This window comes from Daktulosphaira vitifoliae, unplaced genomic scaffold (assembly GCF_025091365.1).
Source record: "Daktulosphaira vitifoliae isolate Bord-2020 unplaced genomic scaffold, ASM2509136v1 Scaffold_4, whole genome shotgun sequence".
Taxonomy (NCBI): Eukaryota; Metazoa; Arthropoda; class Insecta; order Hemiptera; family Phylloxeridae; genus Daktulosphaira; species Daktulosphaira vitifoliae.
Window position 1 is genome coordinate 1567746 of NW_026099575.1, and position 25815 is coordinate 1593560.

The following is a 25815-nucleotide window of genomic DNA, read 5'->3' on the forward strand; positions in this document are numbered from 1 at the left end:
TCGTAAGGTATTCTGAAACGTAATTCATAATTGAATTGACTTTTTCAGTACGGAGTTGTAAGTTTTTATTTTAATTATTTTATTCTATTTGTATTGTTAAGTCTACTGGAAGACCTAAGAATATTTTGTATTATTTAATAAAAATCAGATTTATAAAACTGAAAGTGTAGTAAAGAATTTTCGCCAATTTGTAGAATTTAATAATTAAATTTTGTTTACAAAATGGATTCAAACAAACGCCAAAAGTCAAGTGACACGGGTAATTTGATAATATTCTTAACTAAAAATTTAGTTTATTCTAATTAAATATTATTTATATATTTAGGTAGAAATGGCAGAAGAAAAAAAAATCCAAAAAGTAATCTTATTNATTTATATATTTAGGTAGAAATGGCAGAAGAAAAAAAAATCCAAAAAGTAATCTTATTACTAAATTTATTTAATTGTATTAAACTGATAATTTATTTATTTATAGTTTTATTAACTCTTACAATTATTATAACATTATACTTTCATTCTGGTAAACAATGGCATTAGGGTGTCTTTATTTTGAAAGTTTGAAAATTTGATGCCAAGTGATTAGAATTTTATATTATACGACATAAAAAAACTATTGATAAATTTTGAGCATCTTAGATCAACTACTTCATGTGTTTCAAATTTACATAAAAGGATAGAAATTTAGTTTTTCGTATATATTTTGTAATTATGCATCAAAGCATTTCTTATGATAGTGATTTTAATCACTGTCAGATATTTATACTTGTCCCAACTATGCCTCGTCCATACTGTGCCGTGACCCCACTATGCTACCGTTTTTTTTTGTTTAATAAATTGGATTTCAAGTGATTGGATAATTATTTTATACAGCATTCAAAAACTATTGGTGAATTTTGAGCATCTTAGGTCAACTACTTCATGTATGTCAAAAGGGTAGAAAATTTACAATAAAAGGTAGAAATCTGTAGATAGTGTTTAATTATAAGAAATTGGTGCATAATTACAAAAGGAACATCAACTCCTATTTACTTAATCATATTCTCATTAGAAGTTTTTAGATTTAAAGCTATAATTTTTGAATAAATATTTATTTATTATAGCATTTATATATAGTATGAAATTAATATTTAATAATTTAATATTGTAATTTTTATGAAAAAATAATATAAAATGATAAAGTAGTTTATTTCGTTACTTCTATAACAAACGTGTATAAAAAAAAATATAGGGCTTGATACAATGCTTTAGTCATTGATACATCAGAAACATTAGTCTATAAGAAACTTTCATCAGAATCAAAAATATACTTTTTTAAATCAACATTCCACCATGATTATGAAATCTGAAATTAGAATTTTTTTATCACTGGGCTGGGAAAATAAATTGCAGGTACAAAAAAAAAAAACCAAATAGTAAAATAATATAACACGAATAAGAAATTTTTTCTCACAATTGAAGTCTACAGTGATATCTTTTATATTTATTTAAGTTATTAATTCTAAATGAGATAAAAATCAAATGAATTAAAAATATTTAAAAAAAAAATTAAATGTCATAGGCAGGTACAAACCTGGTACCCCAAGCATAAAAATACAAGTGTTATAGATTCGGTAACCGTTCATCACTTTTGTTACTTAGTAATATTGGAAATTTGAACTAATTCAGATTTTAAAGTTACTTCTTTCGATTTGAAATTCACTAATAAAAATAAAAATTTAACTAACAAATACATTAAACAACGGAATTATTCAGGAAATAAATATAAGATAAAAATTAAAGTCATGATGTAGTTAAGTAAATAATAATGTTATTATTGCTTGAAGTGCTTGAGGATATATCCATGTTTACAGTTGAGTTCTGACGTTTCGGACTCGTTGCAGAGTCCATCTTCAGAGTGGTGGTTGCTAGTCGGTGGCTATACTGTAGTATAGTTGCAGCCACCGACTAGCAACCATCACTCTGAAGATGGACTCTGCAACGAGTCCGAAACGTCAGAACTCAACTGTAAACATGGATATATCCTCAAGCAACAAGACAATCCATGAAAGTTTTAACACATTCATAATGTTATTATTAATACAGTGGATTAGATTTAAAAGCTTTAATGATTATTAAATCTTAATATAGTAATCAAAAGAATGAATGTGTAATATTATTCGTTTTGTTATATGATAATTTTACTATATAATATGAAATTGAACAGGAATAATGTATTAGTCAATTTCAGCAGTATCATATTATTATACATATTATTTGGGTATTTTAATGGAATTATTTATATTACAATAGAATTACAAGATTTGATGTCATAAATTAAAAAATATATATATTTAACTCAAAAGTCATATAAATTACTAAAAAATTGTAGATATTTATTTTGGGAACAATGTTACTATTTTCAATGCTAAAAACATACTGACACCCTAACTGAAAAATACTCCTTAGTGACCTTATTACTTTAAATATTGAGATCTATAAGTTTTATAGTCTGCATTTTTCTGCTAATTGTTTGGTGTATTTTATGAAATTGTATATTTTTGAATACGGTAGCCATTTTCACCATGAAGACAAAATTAAGTTCAAAATTTTTTTTTCATAATGAAGTACATTATATAAGCTTTAATTTAAGATATATATAAAAGTGTCAATATTTCTAGAATACTTTCAAAAGTTAAGTTGAAAAAGTTAATTTTTTGTGAAAAATTTATCATTTTGAATCCTTCTATGTAAGCAGGTGAAGAAGGGTCAGATTAAAAAATCTATATATATATCAAATGATAGGTAAATACCTAATATATTTATTAAAAAAAAATTTCTAATAGAGATGAAGTGATTGCCCTGTTTCATACATTTTAAATAAATAATAATTGAATAAGATGATGGAAATTCTGAAGGTGAGCTGAAAAATTATCTACTAATTTATAACTTTAAACTAATAAGCATAAATCAATGAAATAAAAACCCATCTGTAGAAGAATGTTATCAACTTTATTTACTTATATTAACTTTTCAACATCTTATTATGTTGATAAATCTTTGCCAACGTTTTCTAGTTATTAAAAGCTATTCAAATGAAATTGTTTGTCTAAGTCAGCAAACTACCATATCACTATATAACTTTAGTTTAATTTTTTTAAATCTTTAAAAACTAATAATTTGAAAATTTATTTCTAATTAATATTCTTATTATTTTGTAATTTATTGACTTAGATAACCGTCAGGGAGATGAAAGAACTTCTGAAAACCAAACACAAGAACCACAAAATTCAAGTAAAAGTTACCAATCTCATTCAAGATCTATAAAACCTATATCACAATGTCTTCAAGGTTCTTCAAAACAAAGTAGTATTGAACATGAAAAAATACTTTATGTCCAACAAAAAAACCAGAATCCTCAATTTAATCCATCTAAGCAACTTCTTAAACCACAAAATATTCCAGATGAGCCACTAAAAGAAAAAAGTAAAGATGATTTAACAAAATCACAACAGTCTGAATTTCCAAGCTTAGAAGAGAACTCATCTTCTTTACACAAAAAAGAACAAATATCTAAGCACAAACAACAAAAAACCTTAATTACTAATGATTCTTTACATAAAAACCCACCCCGTGATCCAGGTAATATATATATTAATATACATCTATAAATTGAATTTTACTTTTGCATACGTTTTTATTCTTGAGACAAGAATGTCGTTAAATTTAATGAGTTAAAATTTTATTTTCTCATAAAAAAGAAATTTCATTTTAAGTAAGTTATCTTGATTATTTATTATTTTAAATTCAACGTGAAGATGAAAAAGTATTAATTTTAATATGATGTGTCTTGAATATAATTTTTTTTAGTCTGTTGCCATTAATACCCAGTTTCTACTTGATCAAAATTGTTAATCAATATGTCAAAAGATCCTTAATTATACAAGGTGTTTTCTGAAAATAAAAGGAATTTATAATCTCAAAATATTGAGAGTCCGATTATCAAACATTTTTTTTCATTATGTTGGTTACATATCTCTGTAGTATGATAAAATTTTCAGCTGGTTTCATTTTTTACTTTGTCAGTAGCAGCCGCTAAGGTTAGATGTGTTTTGATGAGCTCGGCGATTTTTGTTTGTTAAAAAAATTGGATCAATGAATAACTCCAATTTTTGTAACATAAAATATTTTTTTGATAATTTTAGTTTTGATGGGAATCAGAATCTGTTTCAGAACAGCTGTGTTCTTTAAACCTATAGCAAATTTAATCTTAAAATTATAAATCATCATTCCCAAACAGAAATTAAACAGATTCTCATCAAAGCATTTTTATGATAGTGATTTAAAGTACTGTCAGATATCATCTATATTTGTCCCAACTATGATGCGTTCTTACTGTACTGGTTTTTTTTTTTTACTGAGTTGTGTTAATAACAGGATTTTAAAGAGTTAAAAATAATCCTTTGTTCAAGTAATTTTCATAAGACTATCTTCAAAAACATACTCGTTGAAAGTTTAATGAGAGCGATTTTAATAATTCAGATTTAAATCATCTGGCTCTCACTATTTTAAATGTATGGTTTTGAATATCTTATAAATAATCAATTAATTCACTTCTTCTTTGTAATTAACCTATAAAATCATACAGACAAATACAGTAAATCTTTTCCTATTCATTGCTAAGCCATGCTAATTGGTATTTGTACTTTTTTCCTGACCCATCGTGGTCATGGTCGTCACAATTGTCTCTTTCCTTACGGAGTCTTACATTGATCCATCAAAAACTAAAGTTTTTTCTTTTCTCCATGTGTGTCTTGCTATTTATGTCTACCTTTTTTTGTTTCCCTAACTTTATTAGGCATTTGGTTCAACTGTTTAAGCTCTTTATTTTTCGAATTCTCCATAATTTTATCTATACTTCTTCCAAAGATTCGTCTTAATATTTTTTTTTTCAAAAATCAGCATTATGTATTCAGTCATACACCCTCTAGAAATTGATAAATAATACTGGTACTTCTCTGTCAAACTATCACATTTTTTGAAAAATTTATTTTAAAATAAATATATGATCTGTGGTAGATCTATTTTGTCTAAATTCTGCTTGATAATCCCCTAAAATATCTTCTGTCCGTGGCTTAATTCTGTTTAAATTATTTTTAGATAGAATTTTATAAGTAGCATTTAATATGTTGATGCCTTTATAGTTATGACACAACTGCTCATTTCCCTTCTTGTGTATAAGATATATCAACGCTGTTCCCCACTCCTTTGGAATTATTTATTTTTCCCAAACTTCTATTATTAGTTCAGACACATAATCAAGCAAGTTATGTCCCATAATTTTAAGTATTTTCCCTGGTCCCTTATGGTTTTTTAGGTTTCTTATTTGTTTTTGAATTTTCTTCTTACTTGATTCTTAATTAGACAAATTTCAATTCTATAAGCTAGTTTAATATGTATGATGTTGCCATTTAAAAGAATAAAGTTGACACTCCTATAAGATATAAGGGATGGACCTAAAAATCATTTTATAATAGATAAATAGAAATACATATGAAACTAACAAAAACCAAAAAAAAAACCCAGCACAGTGGGGTCGTGGCATAGTTGGGTCCAGTATAGATGATATCTGACAGTGATTAAAATCACTATCATAAATAACGCTTCGATGCAAATCTGTAGATAGCGTTTAATTTAAAAATAAAAATTAGTCAAAAAAATAGGTCAAGTGAGAGCTGAGAAAATAAATGATAGCTACAAAAAAAAAAAAAAAACACATAGTAAAATAATATTAATATGAATTTCTTCTCACGAGAGGAGACTACAGTAATGGGATCCTTGATATTTATTGAAGTTATTGAATCTAAATGAGATAAAAATCAAATGAGTTAAACATTTTTTTCTAACTCAAAAAGAATTCGGAAAAAATTCAGTGCCACAGGTGTAAAAGACCCCATTGTTACCGTCTCAGAAACTGTACGTCGCATTCGCCACATAATAAAAATGGAAATTTAGCTAGTTCAAATTTTAAAGTTATTTTTCTCGACTTCAAAGAAACAAAAAAATTTAAATATGTTTAACTTTTTATACTATGTCAATTAGATTAATGTAATATTTATGAAAATCAGTGTAATCCCTTTATAATAAAATAAAATACAAAACCAAGAATTTTAATACAAAAATAGCATATTTTTGAATACAGTAGCTATTTTCACCATAAATACAAAATAAAGTCTGGAATTTTTTTTTTTTTTAATATTTAAATATATTACATAAGTTTTAATTTAAGATATATATATAAAAGTGTCAGTATTTCCGGAACACTTTCAAAAGTTAAGTTGAAAAAGTTGTCATTTAAAATCCTCCCTGTGGGCAGGTATAGGGTCAAATTTATAAAAAAAAATATATCAAATGGTAGGTAAAGACATTATGTATCTATATAAAAAAAAAGTTTTATTGGTTTGTTCATTTTTGATAAAGTTATGGCAGTTTTAAGTAAAAAAAATTGAAAAAATTAGCGACNAATGGTAGGTAAAGACATTATGTATCTATATAAAAAAAAAGTTTTATTGGTTTGTTCATTTTTGAAAAAGTTATGGCAGTTTTAAGTAAAAAAAAATTGAAAAAATTAGCGACTTTTAAATTTGTAATTTTTTTGGAGATTTCCCCCATTTATGGGGAACGAGGAAAATTTTTTCAATTTTTGAGGGTAATGTCTTCGACTAGATATGATTTGTGATCATTTGATGTATCGTTGAAAGAAATCGGTTCGGTCAGAGCTGAGAAAAANCGATTTGTGATCTTTTGACGTATCATTGAAAGAAATCGGTTCGGTGAGAGCTGAGAAAAAGTGGTAACAGACACAAAAGCTACCCGGTCTCCGAAGAGACCCATCCGATGGTCTAGATGCTTCGTCGAAAAGACCNAGTGGTAAAAGACACAAAAAAAAAAAAGAAAAAAAAATACATCATAGTAATATTATTACCTTCTCAGCTTTGCATCGAAGCTAAAATGTTCAATAAACATAATATTTTAAGAGAAATTGAGTGGATAATGTTAAAAGTAATGATAATGTTCTGTATATTTCTAGCTTTCTTTCTTCTTTATTATGGCTTCACAAATAACATTAAACCAGATATTTTCATTGTTTCTCTATTGTTTTTTCTGAGGTTTCTTGAATAAGTTGTTTTATTGTTTCCCACATCTGTTCCATTTCTCTACCTGACCCATTTGCAATCATCACTCTTAATTTTTTTTCTGTACTTTTTTTAAGTTCTCAGCAACTGCTTAATTGTTAAGGTTTATGATGTCAAACTGTCCCATAGCTCTTTCTCTTTTAGTTCCTTGTTTTTTTTTAAACTTCACTCGTCTATCTACCACAAGAAAGTGATCGCTGTTTGTTCCATCAGTCTTTCATCTAAAAACTGTTGCTAAATCTTGCATTTACAAGGACATGGTTTATTTGGTTTATGTACCATCCATTTAGTAACCTCCAGATACCTTAGTATATCTTCTTATGGGAACATGTTACTTTTAACCTTTAGATTTCTTCTCGTTGCCAAATCTATAACTTATAAAACACCCATTATCATCCGATAATTGGTTATAGACAATGGTCACTTACTATAAGCTTAAAACATTTTTCACATCCAATTTTTGTGTTAAAATCTCCTTATTTGATTTGTACACAACCTCTTGGTATCTCACACAGTGCACTATCTAATAACGAATAGAAATCATTTTTTAATTTTCATCCTTTTTCTCTGTAAAAGCATGCATATTAAAGAAAACTTCCCTAAATTATATCTTTCCATCTCTCTAACTATTGTTCCTACTACTCCAGGTTTGAATAAAGTGAGTATATTTCAGGTTCCAAAACAATTTTGATTTCCAGTTTTCTAGTCTGAAGTCCTTTGATCCATAATTCCAAGGCTAAACTAGTGTTTGATTCATGAACAAGAGTTTTTTACAGGATAGGTTGTTAGCCTATCGCCAACTCCATTATACCCATGGAAAGGGTAGCTTGAGGCACCTGGTTTACTACAACTGTATCACTAAGTGATCCCCCTGAAGGACAATTAAATTTACTTGTATTTTAAATAAATTTATATTTGTTTTAGATATTAAAAAAAGTGCACCAAAAATATCACTTCAAAACCCTTCAAATTCACTGAATTATTCTCAAAAGAAAAATAAAAAACAGACACCAATACATCAGAACCCAATTGATAATGCTTCAAAAAAAGAATCTTATCCCCAAAAAAGTAATAGTACTTTATGAATAATTTATTTTTTACCATTATCTTAAATTAAATCAAGATTTTACTTGAAATTCAAAGCTGAATAAATGTTTTAGCGCTATTTCAGTACCTTAGTAGATAAGAATATTAGGAAGGTCAAAACATGTGTGTATAATATATATATATATATATATATATATTAGAGTCTCTTATTTTTAAAATTTTGGAAATTCTTTGGGCTCACCCTCCAAATTTGTATGTAAGTTTAACCCGTACCGACTTGGTGTTGAAAATTGGCCAAAAACGGTAGTTGTTTAGTTTTTAGCAATTAACTTGTAAATTAGCGTTTTCACAAAAAAAAATTATAGAAATTAAATTGTAAATCTTATTGTTTTGTATAAATTAAGTTCTTACATTTTTTCTTCTAAATCCATTAGTTTTACAGAAAAATATCAAAATACGTATTATTTCGTAAAATTGTCGAAATTGGCATATTTACAAATATTTCATCATATCTGACGAATCATATGTGATACAACCTAATATTTCATACAAAATTTGTTTAAAATTAAATTTTACAAAATAAAAGTAATAAGTAAAAATTTCATTGAAACGATCGTTTTATTGCTATATCTGAGATAGCTCGATTATATTATGATTTTTACTAAATATATGAGTTTTATTGCTAGATTCTGTTAGTTATCATCTGGTATATGATAAATAAGGTATACTCTACGCAAAGTATACCTTACATTTATCAAACGATGTAATTATAAGCTTTTCTTCATTCATAATACAGTAAACGAAAAACCTTTTAATGTTTCAGCAAAATAGAATAAAAGGGGACAAACAAATTTCATAGTACCGAAACTCGTAGGTGCGTTTACTTAAAGCATGAATTCCTAGTAACTATTATTATTATTTAATACGGGACTTGCCTAATACAATATTAGTAAATTTTTAGTAGATAACAATTGAAAAAAAGTATTTACAAAAGAATATTTAATTACAGAAAGTTTAAGTATACACACAAAGATCATTTTAAGCTGAAAGTGGCAAATAAATATAAAAGTAACTCAAACTTGGATTACGGCATTATAAAGGAGGGGTCAGTGTTAGCTTTTTTTATCATGTGTATTATAAGAGAATTGAGGAGATAGTTTGTGGAAGAATAGGGGATTAGGAAGGGAATATTTGAACGAGTATAGTGAGGAGGAATTTTAAGGTTTATGAGGGATAATAAATCGGGGAATCAATAGTACCTGAGAGGACACCTGATAAAAATGAGAGGTTTAAAGAATGCCTTTGATCAGCAAGAGTAGAGAGGTTGAGGAAATGAAGAATAGGAACATAATTATGAGGAGGATGTTGGATAGAGAATTTGGCGAACTAGGCCACAAAATAATGATTTAAGGGGAGAAACCATGTAGAACTTGCAACAAATTTCTTCTATGTGTTTTATAGGACACAGGGTACGAGTAAGGATAAAACCCAGATTGTGAACAAAATTGCTAGCATATTTTAGAGGAATATCATGAATCGAATAAAAAAAATAAATAGGGTCACTTTGGCATGAAAAAGTCATTGTGGAGCATTTGTTAATGTTAAGGGAAAGACCTAGGGACTCGCCCCACATAATCAAATTTAAAGGTCTAATTGGAGAATAAGACAAACGGACAATAAATTAATGTGATAATATAGTTTCATATCATCGTCAAAAATTAGTAGATTGTTGTGGTGAAGAATTGAAGTGGAAGAATTTACAAATAAGGCAAAAAGGAGAAGAGAGAGAGCGGCACCTTGGGGAACACCTGATGAAGGAGAAAAAACATCGGAATAAGCACTGTGGACTGAAACAAATTGGGATCAATCCAGTATATAGGAACGAAGCCATGAAAGAAGAGGTTCATCGATACCTAGATGGTCTTAAATGCTTATTAGTAAGAAGTGATCAACACGATCAAAAGTTTTAGCGAAATCGGTGTTGATCACATCAACCTGACTATGAAGGCGGAATGACTAAAAAATATAAGAGGATAAAACTAGGTTGCATGTAAGAGAAAAGCGGGTTTTGGTCGAAAATCATGCTGTTCAGGTATGAGTATGTGGTTTAAGGAAGGGCGAATAGTATTTAAGACAACAGTTTCAAATAACTTGGAGAGATGAGGAAGAATGGTAATAGGACGATAATTTAAAATATGAGTAGGGTCGCCAGACTTAAAGATAGGAGTAATAGAGCCAAGTTTTAAAACAGAGGAGAAAGTTCCAGAGCTAAGATATTTATTAAAAACTAATGAGAGAGGCCAGACAATTACGTCCCGTAATTTAAATAAATATTCACCATGAAGGCCATCAGGACCGAGAGATTTTATGTTATGGAGAGAATTAAATGATTTGTGTAACTTAATTACGGACACATGTACGCTGGAAGGAAGAGAAAACTGAAAATGGGAAGGTCTAATAGGAGACGGAGTGAGAGAGAACGAGGTATAAATAGAAGAGAAGTATTTGGAGAAGAGATTAGCTGTTTCTATAGGTTTGTACTAGTAGAGCCTACTATTGAAATTTTTTATAAAAAGACAAATTATTTGGTTCATAAATTACAGTATTATATTGTTAAATAATATTTTTCATTGATTAAAAGCTTTAATTTTTTAAATAGGAACTTGATTTTTAACTTATATCAAGTTAAAAACTTTTTTCTTATATATCATAAGAAAAAAGTTAAAAAAAATTGTTCTTATATATTTTTTTTTATCTGATCAATCAATAATTTAACTTTAATTCCTAAAAGACTTTTTTTAAAAAATTCTACATTAAATCTTAGTGACAAATAGTTATTCCAAACACATTATTAACCAGTACAAATTTGTGTTCATAAGCTTGAAAACTTGAAAATATGTTCCAACTGAGGTTATGGTGTAGGGGTGATAAGAGGTTTATTCTCTTAAATCAAAAAAATATTTCTTCGCTACTGTATTATTGCAACAACAAATTTTCATAATCTTGAGTGTTTTTAAGTCACTTAAATAAAATTTATAATTCATATGAATTCCGGACATTTATTATAAAAGTGTAGTTTTTCATTAAGTATTAACTAATATTAAAAAAATTTTATGATGTAAAGGATAAGATTGTTCACATTTTTTTTCCATATTTAAGTGCATTTTATAGTTCTTTGAATTACACTATTTTTATCATCATAATTATTTTAGAAAATATTTATTAACAATAAATCAATCGCTTTGTAATATCACTTAATTATTTTAGTAGCTACTTACAGTAGTGGGCTTCAACTCCTGCTTTGAATTTTCTAACTTGAATTCTTTGTTTTTTTAAAACAGTAACTATACTGTGTTAAAAAAACACGAATTTTGGACATCACACTATTAAACAATATGGAATTGTATCAGGAACTGAATCATAAGTGCAAGGTGATCCAATGCTAATGTTTGTCTCTATGATGCTTGGGTTGCGGTTCTATTTCCTTATTGTGCTTCTTTTTTTTCACATGATTTTTGGTACACTTTTGATGATCAGCCATCAATTACCGGTTATGTCAAGTTAATGGTACTCTAGGTACTTTCGTGTTGAGGTTTTTTGTTTTGAAGATCATTCTTTAAAGAATCAACAATTTATATTCTTGTGCAATGGTATCATTTAAATTTTGAAAATGATAGGACAAACATAATAATTTATAAGAAATATCTAAAAAAAATTTTAATCATTAAGCTTTCTATTCTTATTTTCTTCTGTACACACAAATTACTAAATATATCTACTAATATCAGTTTTACAAGTAAACTAATCTTCTAGTATATTATTTAAATAATGTTCTATTGTACTCTAAAATAGTTTTTTATACTTCAGAATATTATTAAACTTATTATAAATATTTTTAAAAGTTATTTAAGAATTAATATGTATATATTATGTACAATTCATCAATTTGTACATTAATATTGTTCATTGTAGGAGTAATTAATTTAGTGATAATCTTTTTTTTTTCGAGGGGGTGGAAATGTTGTCACCTTCTATCCCCAAATGACATCACTGTTCTTGTGTTAATAGGTTTTTTGCTAAATTAGATTCAATTTGAAATTGTAATGTATTGTTTAATAAATTATTTATATTATATTTCTTACATTTAATGTAATATATAGTAGAACTATATATATATATAGGTGAAAAAAATCTATTAGAAAAGCTCAATTATTTAAAGGAAAAATTTTAGTATACTCAAACAATTTATCTATGGTTGATGACAGCTTATTATTGATTTTGTAGTAACTTGTCTTTATATCTAAAATAATTTTGTGTAATAGTTTTAATAATTACTTTTATGGTGTTTATTATTGTACAATTTCATTTGATTTAAAAATGGCAATATATTAGTATTAAGTAATTTTTTTTCAAAGGTGTTTTATAGTTTTTAAAGGTTTTTTGTTTTCTCACAAATATTATATGAAATAAAAGCATTTAAAAAGTTTTAATAAGCAAAGGTTAAGTAGGTTGCAGCATTTAATTTAATACAATTCTATTTCTACTATCCTATGTGAGTGTTTAAATATCATTGTCAACTTTTCTAATTAACTTATTTAATTAATGCATGTTATTTTTTTATTTTAGGTACCAAATGCAATATTGTACAAAAATTATCAGGTAAGAGCACTTGAGAGTCATAATGGTTGGCTCTATTCAATTTATATAAATAAATAATTTATTGTTTGTGTAATTATAATTTTGTTAAAGTGTTTGAATTAAAATATTTTTTTAGTATTCTGAATGATTCAGTTTATCATAAAACACTCAATTTTTCACATAATAAATATAATATTGAAAAAACTTGAGTTTTTAGATACATATATTTTTTGATTTATCAGCCATTAATTACTTTTTAGAATCACTTCTTATAACTTATTGGAGTGTCACCTTTATTTTGCAAATGGCAACATACATAATTAGCTTAACAATAATTAATAAAAAATTTTTTATTAGTATTTCGGAAGTTATTAATATTTTATAGTGGTAAAATGCCGTTGGGTTTATATTATTTTTATGACATCCATCCCAACTTGGTGGAACACCATGTATTTATAAAATTTTAAAATATAGAAATTGTAATATCATAAATATACAAACAATTGTGAAATTTAACAGATTTGCATCAAATTTATGATAGTGATGTTTGTCACTATCAAATATCATCTATACTTGTCCCAACTATTCCACATCCCCATCTATGCTTTCTTTCCTACTACCATTATTATGTTATTTTGAATTTAAACATAAATAATAATATATTATAATATAATATAATATATCATATTGATACATATTATTTAATTAATTAGCTATCAACTTTATTTTTGAATAACAGCATTTTAACATAAAATATTTGATAGGTACTCAATTTATACAAATGAGTTTGAAACCCTACCTGTCAGCATTTATAATTGTAATTGGTGTTTAATTAAATATTGTGTTTTTAATTTCTAAATTGTTTTTTTAGTTTACCCATCTAAACCATCATTAAAAAGTTTTCTTTACCTCTAGTGTCAAAAATCAAATGCAATTTATCTAGAAAAGTTTCAGTTGTTATAAAACAGTAAATGTTGAAATATTTAGTTTTTACTATATATTGAAGTAACTTTTTAAGAGAATAAAAGTTAACCTTTGTTGTGTGCAGGCTAAAAAAAACTAAGTGGATAGGAGAGAAATCAAGGGAAATAGGTGAGGGTTATAAAATAATATACTCGGGGAAGAATATTACAAAGAATGATGTAGGGGTAATAATGGATGATGATATGAAAAGTAAAGTATTAGAAGTAGCTAAAAATAGTGACAGAATTATAGTCGTAAAATTAATTTTAGACTAAAATGTGTTGAATGTAATAAGTACACAAATAGAATGTGATGAAATAGACAAGGAAGTGTTTTGGAGAGAGATGGATGAGATGATGCAAGAGGTACCTTGTAATGAGGATGCGGTGATAGGTGAAGATATGAATGGACATGTAGATAATGAGAGGAGAGGATATGAAAGAGTACATAGAGGGTATGGTTTTAGTGAGAAGAATGAGGGTGGATAAAGAATCCTGGATTTCGCAATATTGTATGATCTTGCTGTGGTTAATACTTATTTTAGAAAGAGGGAAGAACATTATATAACTTATAAGAGTAGAAGAAATAGATCACAGATTGATTATTTTATGTGGAAGAGGGTGAGCGTAAAGCGAGTAAAAGATTGTAAAGTTATACCAGGCGAGAGTGTAACTACATAGCTTAGGCTGATGGTAATGGTTTTTTGGTGTAACGGGAAAAGAATATACAAAAACAGAAGGAACACAGGAGAATAATCGAAAATCCATTGGTGGAAATTGAAAAGAGAAAATGAAAAAAAGTTGTTCAAGGTAAAAGAGAGGACAATGTGGAATGTCGAAGGAGACATAAATGATGTGTGGAATAGATTTGCTAGTTGTGTAAAGAATATTGCNTGTCGAAGGAGACATAAATGATGTGTGGAATAGATTTGCTAGTTGTGTAAAGAACATTGTTGGTGAGAGTAGGAGTAGAATGCCAGGAAACAAGGAAATCTGGTGGTGGGATGAGGACGTTCAAAAAATCATAGAAAATAAGAAAAAACAATTCAAAGTATGGCAGAAGAACAAAAAGAGAGAAGATTGGATAGAGTATAAACGATTGTGCAAATAAACCAAGTGTGCAGTAAGTAAGGCAAAGTTTAACAGGTATGATGAGTTGTATGATAGGCTAAGAACAAAGGAAGGTGAAAAAGAAATCTATAGACTTGCAAAGGTAAGAAAGAAAAGGTCTAAAGATTATCATTATACAAGGTGTATAAAAATTGTTGATAATAAGGTACTCTCAAGTGATGATGATGTGAAGAAAAAGATGGAAAGAGTATTTTGAAAAATTATTGAATGAGGAGTATCTAAAAGAGATGTTAGAGGAAATCTCATTGAATGAAGTACTGGTAGATTTAATTAATGAAAAAGAGGTATCGGAAGCTGTGGCATCAATGAAAAAGATAAAGCAGTGGGACCAGATGTAGTGCCAGTAGAAGTATGGAAAATATTAGGCGGTGTTGGCATAAGGTGGTTGAAGGAAACTTAAATAAAATCTTATTAGAAGGGAAAATTCCAAATAAATGGAGAAATAATATTGTGGTGCCGATATTTAAAGGTAAAAGTGACGTACAGGAGTGTGGAAATTATAGACTTAGATTATAAAATTATGAAATAGTTATGAAAACTATTAAATAGTTTGATAATTACTATTCAATATTTGCCATCACCCATCAAAAAATATAAAAACAGTGATTTTAATCACATTCAAATTTTAATCTATACTAATCTCTAATATGTCTCAAACATCTCCAAAATACTGGTTTCAATTGTTTTTTTTTTTTTTTTAATCAGTTTAAGCTAATACTGTTAAATATTTTATTATTTTATTTAAAGTTCAACCACCAACACAATTTAATCAACAATTAGAAGTTATGAAGTCTCAGTTAGATATACCTAAAAGAAAAAATACTAAAATAGGTGGAACTTTAGGAAGAAAAACTGATATAGATGTCAATCATTTACCAATGAATTTGCAAAAGTTATTTAAAAAAGAAGTCCATCATTATGATGTACAGTTTAATCCTGATGTTCCAAAAAAATTGTTGAGGTATTTATATATATTGATAAATATAATTTATAAATTCAATTTTTAAAGACAGTAATTTTTATTTAGAACTGCTTTTGAAGAATTTAACCATAAACATTATCCTAATGATTTAATTGCATTTGATGGACGCAAGAATATGTACTCTATAAGAAAACTTCCTAATGTAAGTTTTTTATTAATAGTGTCCAAATATTTTGTTTCCTTATAATCTTTTTTAATTTGTTAAGAATTAATAATCAATTAGTATACTTAAATTGATTATTAAATATGAATTATAATGCTTCTTAAATGACTGATCCCAATTACTTTGTTTAGAATTTTTTACATGAGTGTGTGAAAATACCACATATTTTTGGAAAACAAAATTTTTTATTATTTTATTTTAATGTAACAATTTTTTAATGTTTTAAAAATAATAACAGAATTATTGAAAAATGTTTAATAAGGTAGCAGATGTTATATCTGTCATGAATGAAGAAAATAACAGAATGATTGAGTTTAATATTTCAACATCCTGTGTTAATGTCATACAAATGATTAAAATTGAAGAGTTTCTGAAAAATGGATCATCAAATTCTCCTCCACAAGAAGCTTTACAAGTATTAGATATAGTTTTAAAAAACAGACCATTTTCCTTAAGGTAATTATTTAATAAATTGAAGGAAAAATAATTTCTAGCTAATTTCATTATATTATATACAATAGATTTGTAAATGCTGGAAGATCATTTTTTCCTTTACCACGGCAAATTCCTACAGATCTTGGCGAAGGAATGGAAATGTGGAAAGGATTTTTTCAAAGTCCTGTTATTGGTTGGAAACCTTACTTAAATATAGATGGTACATTATCATTGATTAATTATTAACACTTAATAATTTATAATTAGAAAATTTTAAATATAATATTAGAGACATATTACAAATCTTATCAGTAAATCCTTTAAATTTTTTCTTTATTTATGAAGTATACTTCTAACTCAATCATGTACTGATCGCAACCAATGATTATAATAATAAACAAATATAATTAAGGACCAATCAGTGTATTATTTACCTGCTTGGAGTAGATCCCAAGTGGGTGATCATTAAAAAGATGATCATTTGCATGCTCTAAAGCAATATATTCTTTAATTTTATAGAATGCAATATGTGATTATGAATTTAAAAAGGAAATAAAACTAATGAAAGGAATTTTTTTTTTTAAAGAAGTTTATATTTATAAATTAAACATTCCGAAATTTTCAAAAAAGAAGTTAAAAGTAGTTTAACAAAATTTTACCCATTATTATGTTAGTTAATATTTATAAAAATAGTTTAAACCTATATTTCATCATATTTTTATTTTATATTAAAACAAGAAAGAAGCAATGAATTGTACACAGGGTTTTTCTTCCAACCCAACTCTACATTATAATAACTGATAACACTGCATATATATGTAGGAAATACAACAGGCATCCATAGGAATAGAGCAAAGATGCAATACTATTATTTAATATCTATATATTTATTCACACACAAAAGCCCTGTTAAATATTCACAAACAAAAATAACATATATAAAGCAAAATACACATATGAATTAAAATGCATACAAAAGCACCTCTTAGCCGACTCACAACTTAATTTATTTTTCCTTTCTTTTAATACTTAATGATATCACTATCTGACTCTAGAACCTGGAAGTGGTGCCATCTAGACTAATAGTATCCACATGTATAGCATCCATTTATCTCATAACTTTTACTTATTATTATTATAGTGTATAAATATACTATTTTTATTTCATACATCAAAAAATGTAAAATTAAATTGTTATTTTAGAAAATAGCAAGAATTATTTATGTATTAAATTTATTGTGATATTAAAAGCTCAATATTTCTTATTTTATTTTTATAAAGTTTAAATAATTATACAACTTCATCAACTACTTTAAATTATAAAAAGCTTTTGTTTATAATTGATTTCAAATTTAACCTGATTCTTTAACACAAATTTTACTATTAATAATGACTAATGATTTTTATAAATTATTTTAATGTCAAGCTTTTGATTTATGAAAAAATAAAATTATTATATTAAATTCATATTTTTAATTTTAGTTGCTCATAAAGGATTTCCAAAATACCAAAAATTAACTGAATATATTTATTATGATCTAAAATGCAATCTCAATACAGAGATGGATAGTAGAAATTTAAAAAATTTAGCATCTTATGTGAAAGGATTAAAAGTTGATTTTTTAATACCAAATCAGCCTAACACAAGACGATCATTTAAAGTGAACAATTTATTTGATACTGCTGCTAAATTTTTGTGAGTATTTATTTTTAAATGTTTTTAGTTAGTTTTTGATATACTGTATAAGATTTATTCTTAATAATTTTGATTTTAAATCTTCAATTAAAAGTGTCATCGTAATTTTGTAACAGTTATTAAATTTAGAATAGTTTAGAAAAATCTTAAAATTTTAGCTGATAAAGCTAAATTTAAACCTGGAACCTATTCTTATTGTAAGACTCTAATTCTTACAACTTAAAAATACAAGCTTGCTGTTCAGTTAAAAGTGAATAGATTTGTATAAAAAATTAAAAATTAAAATGTCTTTTAACAGTTTTGGTAATAATTTTGGACTACTGTCTAAAATTTATCAATCTGAAAGATAATTAATCTCTAGCAATTCCAATAAATTCTCTTGGAATTGTATAAAGTGTTATAACATTTGTGAGAGATAGATAATAACTTTTTGCTTTCACTAAATATTTTTCTGGGTTTACATGACTGAGTACATATGAGTGGTTTAGTTTCTAAAGAACATATGTCATAATTGTTTTTTAATTAAATTTTTTCCTACCTAGTTACAAGCTAATATGTTAAAAAAATTTTTTTTTGAATAAGTCCACTTACAAATAGACAACTCATATTATTCTTAAACAAAAAAATGATAGTGCACCACCTTAACTATTAATTACATTTTTTTATATATTGTACTCTAAGTTTAATTTAGTTTTATATTATTTTATTATATTAATAAATTAATCATTCATATTAAATAATATATGAGCATTTATAAAATGTTACCTTATTTTATGTTCTCTTAATTTATTGATAATAGTTAATTTTTTTTTTTATCAAATTTTTTTCACAGAAAACTTGATTATTATGTATGACAAAAATAAATAAAATTTTATTGTGTTCGTTTTTATGAAAAAATCAATATTTAATGAAAAATAGTTTTTAATATACTTAATTTCAATACAAGTAATACATTTTCTCATTTTAAAAAAGTTGAATTTTATCTAGCTTTGAAATAGAAGGTCCTAATGGAATTACACAATCTTTAAATGTCGTACAATATTTTGAAAGAGTGCGCAACTATAAAATCATATATCCGAATTTACCATGTTTGCATGTTGGTAGTCCAGCCAAAAAAACTGCTATTCCAATAGAGGTATGATTTTTTTGGTATTATAATAAAATTTTTATTAAAACTTAGTTAATTATTTTAATCAAAAAAATTACTTCTATGTATGAATGAAGGTATCAAGTAATTTATAACAGTTAATGTTTTGTAATATTTATTTTCATTATTTATTATTCATTAGTATGTATTGAATTTTTTTAAAAAATGATAAAAATAAATTTTATGAATGCATTAAGAATCAAAAAAAATTTCATTTCCAAAGCAATTCTTAAAGTTTTATAAACATGTTGAAGGCAATCTCCTTTATTACACTTTATAATTTTAAAATACAATAATAATAATAATTAATTTCATTACAAAAAAAAAAAAAAGAAAATGGCTTTTTGTCACAAATAATTATATAATTTTACTTATAATATATTCATTCTTCATGTAAAATTAAAGTATATTTCTGATGTATTTCAAAATTAGAAAATATAAAAAAGAAGATTGTTGAATTTTCCAAGCAACAACCTGACATGTATCACATAGTTTCAAAATCACAATTTCTGTTTAAAACACTAATTATTTTACATTAATATTCAAAATTAAAACTTATTCAAAAGATGAAAGAAAAACAGTGATAGTAACAATTAAACCTCTAATAGAGAGCAAAAATGAAATTTACTAAATTTATATTAGATAATAGTTTCATTTTTAATTATTTCTAGAACTTACGATAGGGAGTTAAAGGCATAAAATGTAAAAGTGAATTAAATATGACCAACTAACCATGGATTGAAGTGTTAAATATTTCTAAAAAATATTTTATTTTTTATTAGTTATGTACTGTTCAAAGAGGGCAGATTCGTATGAAAAAATTGACAGAAATGCAAACGTCTAATATGGTTAAAAATGCTGCTCGTCCACCATCAGATCGTCGTAATAATATTGAAAATTCTATTAAAGAAATAAATTATAATGCCGATCCAGTCTTAAAAGAATTTGGCATAGAGATTCAAGAAAGTTTTGCTAATATACCAGCTAGAGTGTTAGATCAGCCAGTATTGTCATATCAGGATCAGAGGGTATATAAAAGTATAATATAATTTTATATACCTCTTTTAGCTTCGATGTGAAGAAGATATCGATTTTACCATAATGCTTTTATTTATTTATTTATTTTTTTGTATCTGTCTCTATTTTTTCTCAGCTGTTCATTGGACTGATTTTTTAAGTATTAATATTCATAATATTATATTTTACATTTAAAAATAGAAATGTATATTTCTAGCCTTCTAAAATTTTATAATATATAAATATTTTAAATTTTTACTTAAAATTATGAACTACTTTACTAATTTCTAATTAAACACCTACTCTAGACAATTAAAAAGTTAAAGAAAATTCCTTATTGATAGCAATGATTGACTTGTTGAAGTAATAATAATAATTATTATACCATTAAAATAATTATATATTTAATAATCAGGAAATTAAACCTCGTCTTGGTGTATGGAGAGCAGATAAGTTTCTAGAAGCCATCAAGTTGAGCAAATGGGTTGTACTAAACTTAGATGTACGCACTAATGTTCAAAAAATAAAGTAAAACACATACTTAATTTTTTAAATATATTAAATAAAATTAATGATTTTCAATTTTAGAGATTTTGAAAGAGACTTAATTAGATCTGGTCGAGATTTAAATGTTAATGTTAGTCCAATGAATCCAATATACAACATGCCTGTTCAAAGAAATTGGAGACTAAATGAAATTGAAAGAGAAATTAAAAAATTTTTTACCTCTCAAAAACAGATCAATATGGAATTAATTGTAGTAATTATCCCTGATTCACCTTTAGGAATTTATGGTATAAAAATGTTATATTTATATATATTATATATATATTTTGTTATCTCCTACAAATAATTTAAATTCTTATATTTCAATTTGTTTATAATCTAGCAACTGTAAAGCAGCAATCAGAACTTCAAGTTGGGGTACTCACTCAATGCATTAAGTCTAAAACTATGTATAAAATGAACCCTGCTACAGCAGGAAATATATTATTGAAAATCAATTCAAAATTAAATGGAGTAAATCATACATTAGCAGTTCGATGCTGGTATTTTTATAATTTTATCAATATTAAAAAAAAAAAAAGGTATGCCACAAAATAATTAATTAGTACTTTTATTGGTATCAAAATTTTCAAGAATAAAAATGTATAATTTAAAAAAAAGTAATACTTTTTTTAAAAACTATTTTTTTTACTATGAAAAATATGTTACAATTTGGTTCATAAAGAGTTTTGCTTTACTAAAAAATTTCATTTTTGTGGTATACTTTTTTTACAAAAATTAACTCTAATATTGGGATTATAGTATCTTTTTAATTTGTTTACTCTCAACTATTGAAGATTTTATCATTACTAAAATATATTTTTTTATTATTTATGGGTATAGAAACTGGTTTATAATTAAAGCAATATAACCTTTTTTTCTTATATAAATAACAGTTAGAAGTTAACAGTTTTTTTTTTAATAATAAAAAATAAAAATATGCTTTTAATGTAGTCTAAAAATAGATAAATTGTTACATGATGTACCATGTATTTATTATAGGGTATTATATTGTAATTTTATTTAATTTTACATTGGATAATCACAAATTGGTTATATAATTGGGTATAGTAAGTAATTAAGAAAATTTAAGAAGCCAAAAGACTTGAATAGAAAGAAATGATAAAAGAAATAGATTCTCAAAAAAGTAGCTGTAAAGATTGGTGATTTTTAAAAATCTTATTAATGAAACAGAGTAGACCCCAACTGATATAAATGTTTCAATCAATCAGACAACTAGGCAATTAATAAAAAAAGGAAAAACCATTTGTGAAAGATGATACACATACATAAGACACAAAAATGTAAAGATAATTCATTTCTAAGAGGCTAAAAAAATTAAAGAAATTTTAGAAAAAATATTTTATTAAAAAATGAAAACTGACCTTTTTAAATTATTGTTTATTTGTATTTTTTCTTATCATATAATAGAAAAAGGAAAAACACTTAATTGTAAAATTACTTAGTGTACTATGATTTTCAATTTATTTTTGAACAAGTACTTGGTTTGAGTCTAGGAAAATTATTGGTGAAGGTTGGAAATTTTTATCACTCCAACCGGGAGCGTTTTAGAATTTCAACCATTTTTAAAAATAACTCACTGATGTTAGAATGAAAGTTAGGGTTTTTAATCTTAAAGGCATGGAAAAAAATAATTTAAATACATATTATTGTACAGTTTTTTGAATCAAATCATTTTTTCCTTCACAAAAGGATAAAAAAAATTGTTAGTTTCCAAAAAATTGAGTGTCTTATTCTTAATAAATCACCTTGTACAATATATAACGTATAAAAAATACTTTTGTTCTATATTTTTTGTAATTTAACACTGTTAAAGTAATATTTTATTAACTGTGTGTATTGTTTAAAATTGAAGTATAATTTTTTAAAATTTAATATTACAATAACTATAAATATATTTTAGAAATAAGGTATGTAAATAGTAAGTTAAAATAAAAAATATTTCATTTAAAATTTTTAATTTATCAATAAGATAAGATTACCAGAAATTTTAAAAATTGACATGAATTGACTTTTATCCAAATCAGGTATAATTATTTATTATTTTTTTTAATTATAAAATAATTTTTAGTCCAAAAACAATGGAAGGTGCAATCATTTTTGGTGCTGATGTCACTCATCCGTCACCAGATCAAACTGCAATACCTTCTGTTGCAGCCGTAAGTTAAGGAATGTTAATTTCTGTTTTATTGATTGTAGGTAAGATTTGGGTAATACTGCTCACTTAAGGAACATTATATATAAATAAATTAACACAGAGAAATTAATTTTATTTTCAAATATAGACGTACATACCTTCTTTTATTTTTTAATCGCAAAGAGAAGTTAAAGTAATATGTTATAAAATGACTAGTGATTTTCTTAAAAATCATTTTGGGCAGAATTACCCACATAGGAGAGTAATACTACTGCCTTCCATAAGAGTAATGATACGTTAGTTTTTATTTTAATTACTTGTTAAGCAAGTGAACAAGCAAATGAACATCAAATTATCTTTAAAAATTTTATTTTATACATTTTGGGGTGAGGGGGTTAAGCTCGAGGAGTGCAAGATCTTTGGTTACGATATTAAAGGTTATTTATATTTTAACTCCTTGATTCCCTAAACTTAAATTTAATATATATATATATTTCTAAGCAAAATATTAGATCTATTATTTTAGTATTATCCAAGGTAGGCATTTATTATAAATCTAACTTAATGTCTTGTTATGACAAATATTTCACTAAGATCACTTGCTGTGAATAAAAAAGTAAGTTATGATTTTTAATTAAATTTATCGGCTTACATTTTCTTTTCAAATTGTTATAAGGTTAACAAACTACAATTTTATTAATTCTTATTTCATCAATAAAGGTAGCTGCCAGTCATGATGTTAAAGCATTTCAGTATAACATGGAATGGCGTTTGCAGTCACCAAAAGTTGAAATCATTCAAGATCTTGAAGACATTATACACATACAACTATCAAAATTTAGAGAAAAAACTAAATCAATTCCCAATAAAATTTTGTTTTTTAGAGATGGTGTCAGTGAAGGGCAATTTATGCAAGTGTTAAATGATGAATTAATGGCTATTCGTAGAGCCTGTATGAGATTGAATCCAAATTATAAGCCAGCTATAACATTTGTTGTTGTACAAAAACGCCATCATACCAGATTTTTCCCTAAAAATAAATTGGATATGGATGGTAAATTTGGAAATGTTCCATCTGGAACAATTGTTGACACCCATATAACACATCCAACTGAACTTGATTTTTATCTTTGTAGTCATGCTAGTATTCAAGTATGTTAATTTACTTATTGATTTCATATTGTTTAATAAATATTCTTTTTGTGTCAAATACTAATTTTAAACTATATTTTAATACACTTTTAAATTAATAACTTAATTTTTGCATTTGAGAAAATCTATACACTAGATAGTATGTATAAAGTCTAAAAATGTATAGACTATAGTTTAGAAAATATGAAATAAATATTTTTAAATGCCACTTTTTGGCATGACGCTTTGCTGGTTTGATTATTTAAAGTTTATGTAACCTAGAAAACCCAAAAATGTCAGGAATTTTTATGTTTTACCTGGAGTTTTAAAATATTTAAATTTTTTATTTAAAATTAAAAAAATATTTATCTACTATATAAAAATTCTCTTGGTAGGCTCTAGATTTCATGGGAGTAAATGGGTGAAATGAGTTAGCTACACTGACAATTATATTTCAGTATATCTTTGTACATATATTCTATAAATATATATATACGTGCACACATCTCAATTAAGACTGCCACTTTTAAGTTTAATTTAAACCACTAATCAATATATTAGTAGATGTTTTCACTTCTGTCTATTGTTCCTAGATGGTAATTTAGGTTTTTTATTAAGCCTAGTTACTCTCTAGCCTTAATGTCATAAAAATCAATTAGAAAAAAAAAATGTTTATAAACAAGTCATGGTCTAATTTTTTTGATAAAGATACTCATCTAAATTCTTCACTTACATAATTTTTATATTTATCTTGTTTTTAGGGTACTTCTAGACCAACTAAATATCATTTATTATGGGATGATAATAATCTCTCTGAGGATCAGTTAGAGCAACTAACATTTTATTTGTGTTTTATGTTTGCTCGATGTACTCGATCTGTATCTTATCCAGCTCCTACATATTATGCTCATTTAGCTGCATTTAGAGCTCGTGCTTACATTGAAAAGTTTGTATAAAATCTAAATTTTTAAGATTAAAATTTCATTAATAAGGTTTTAAATTTATTTTTATTTTTACAGTAAAAGAATTAACTTAAACCGTTTGGACGAAGAGCAGGCAAATAACATGTTAAACCATTCATTTTGTGTGAATACGCCAATGTTTTTTGTTTAATAATATTAAAGCATTATTAATATAATAACATAAATATAAGTACTAATACATTTTTATAACATATTTTTCATCATTTCATTTCTATATTTGATATAAGCTATTTTTATTATTTTAATTAAATAATGAAACTATTAAGTACATTCTTTTTAAGACTTAACAGGTATTTTGTTACTGTTTTAATAGAATTTTTTTAATTGAGTAAATAAAAGAAGTGTTTTATGATTTTGTAATTAAATAATAGGACTTCTATTTATACTTATAAAATGCTTACAGCATCTCTATATACTGATTTTTTAAAATATGATCACAAATTTAATTAGGAGTTTTATCAACAATAATTCTTACTTAAATTTTTGGTCAAAATTAAAAGAATCACCGTGTTTAGAGATGTAGTTAACATTTTATTAATATAAATAGAAGTTCCTAGAAATTATAGACTTCCAAAATGGTGATAGAAAAAAAAGAAAATAGTCAGTT

At 25.5% G+C, this 25815-nt stretch overlaps 1 protein-coding gene across 5 annotated transcripts; it reads left to right on the forward strand.

Moving 5' to 3' along the window:
- LOC126903860 (protein argonaute-2-like) lies at positions 1 to 25401 on the forward strand. 5 transcript variants are annotated; one of them, XM_050682384.1, is made up of 20 exons: positions 1 to 259; positions 326 to 358; positions 3211 to 3270; positions 3328 to 3618; positions 8097 to 8240; positions 12846 to 12878; positions 15698 to 15911; positions 15978 to 16074; positions 16358 to 16551; positions 16617 to 16750; positions 18013 to 18226; positions 19214 to 19361; positions 20156 to 20401; positions 20806 to 20918; positions 20979 to 21184; positions 21280 to 21439; positions 23029 to 23116; positions 23815 to 24246; positions 24987 to 25171; positions 25245 to 25401. In XM_050682384.1, the coding sequence occupies exons 1-20, from the start codon at positions 223 to 225 to the stop codon at positions 25336 to 25338; spliced, it is 3123 nt and encodes a 1040-aa protein (XP_050538341.1). In that variant the 5' UTR covers positions 1 to 222; the 3' UTR covers positions 25339 to 25401. The 5 variants fall into 5 exon arrangements, with proteins under 5 accessions (XP_050538341.1, XP_050538342.1, XP_050538343.1 ...); XM_050682385.1 differs by lacking the exon at positions 326 to 358 and adding an exon at positions 385 to 417; XM_050682382.1 differs by having other exon boundaries at positions 2 to 259; positions 3211 to 3618.
- The last annotated feature ends 414 nt before the right edge of the window (positions 25402 to 25815 follow it).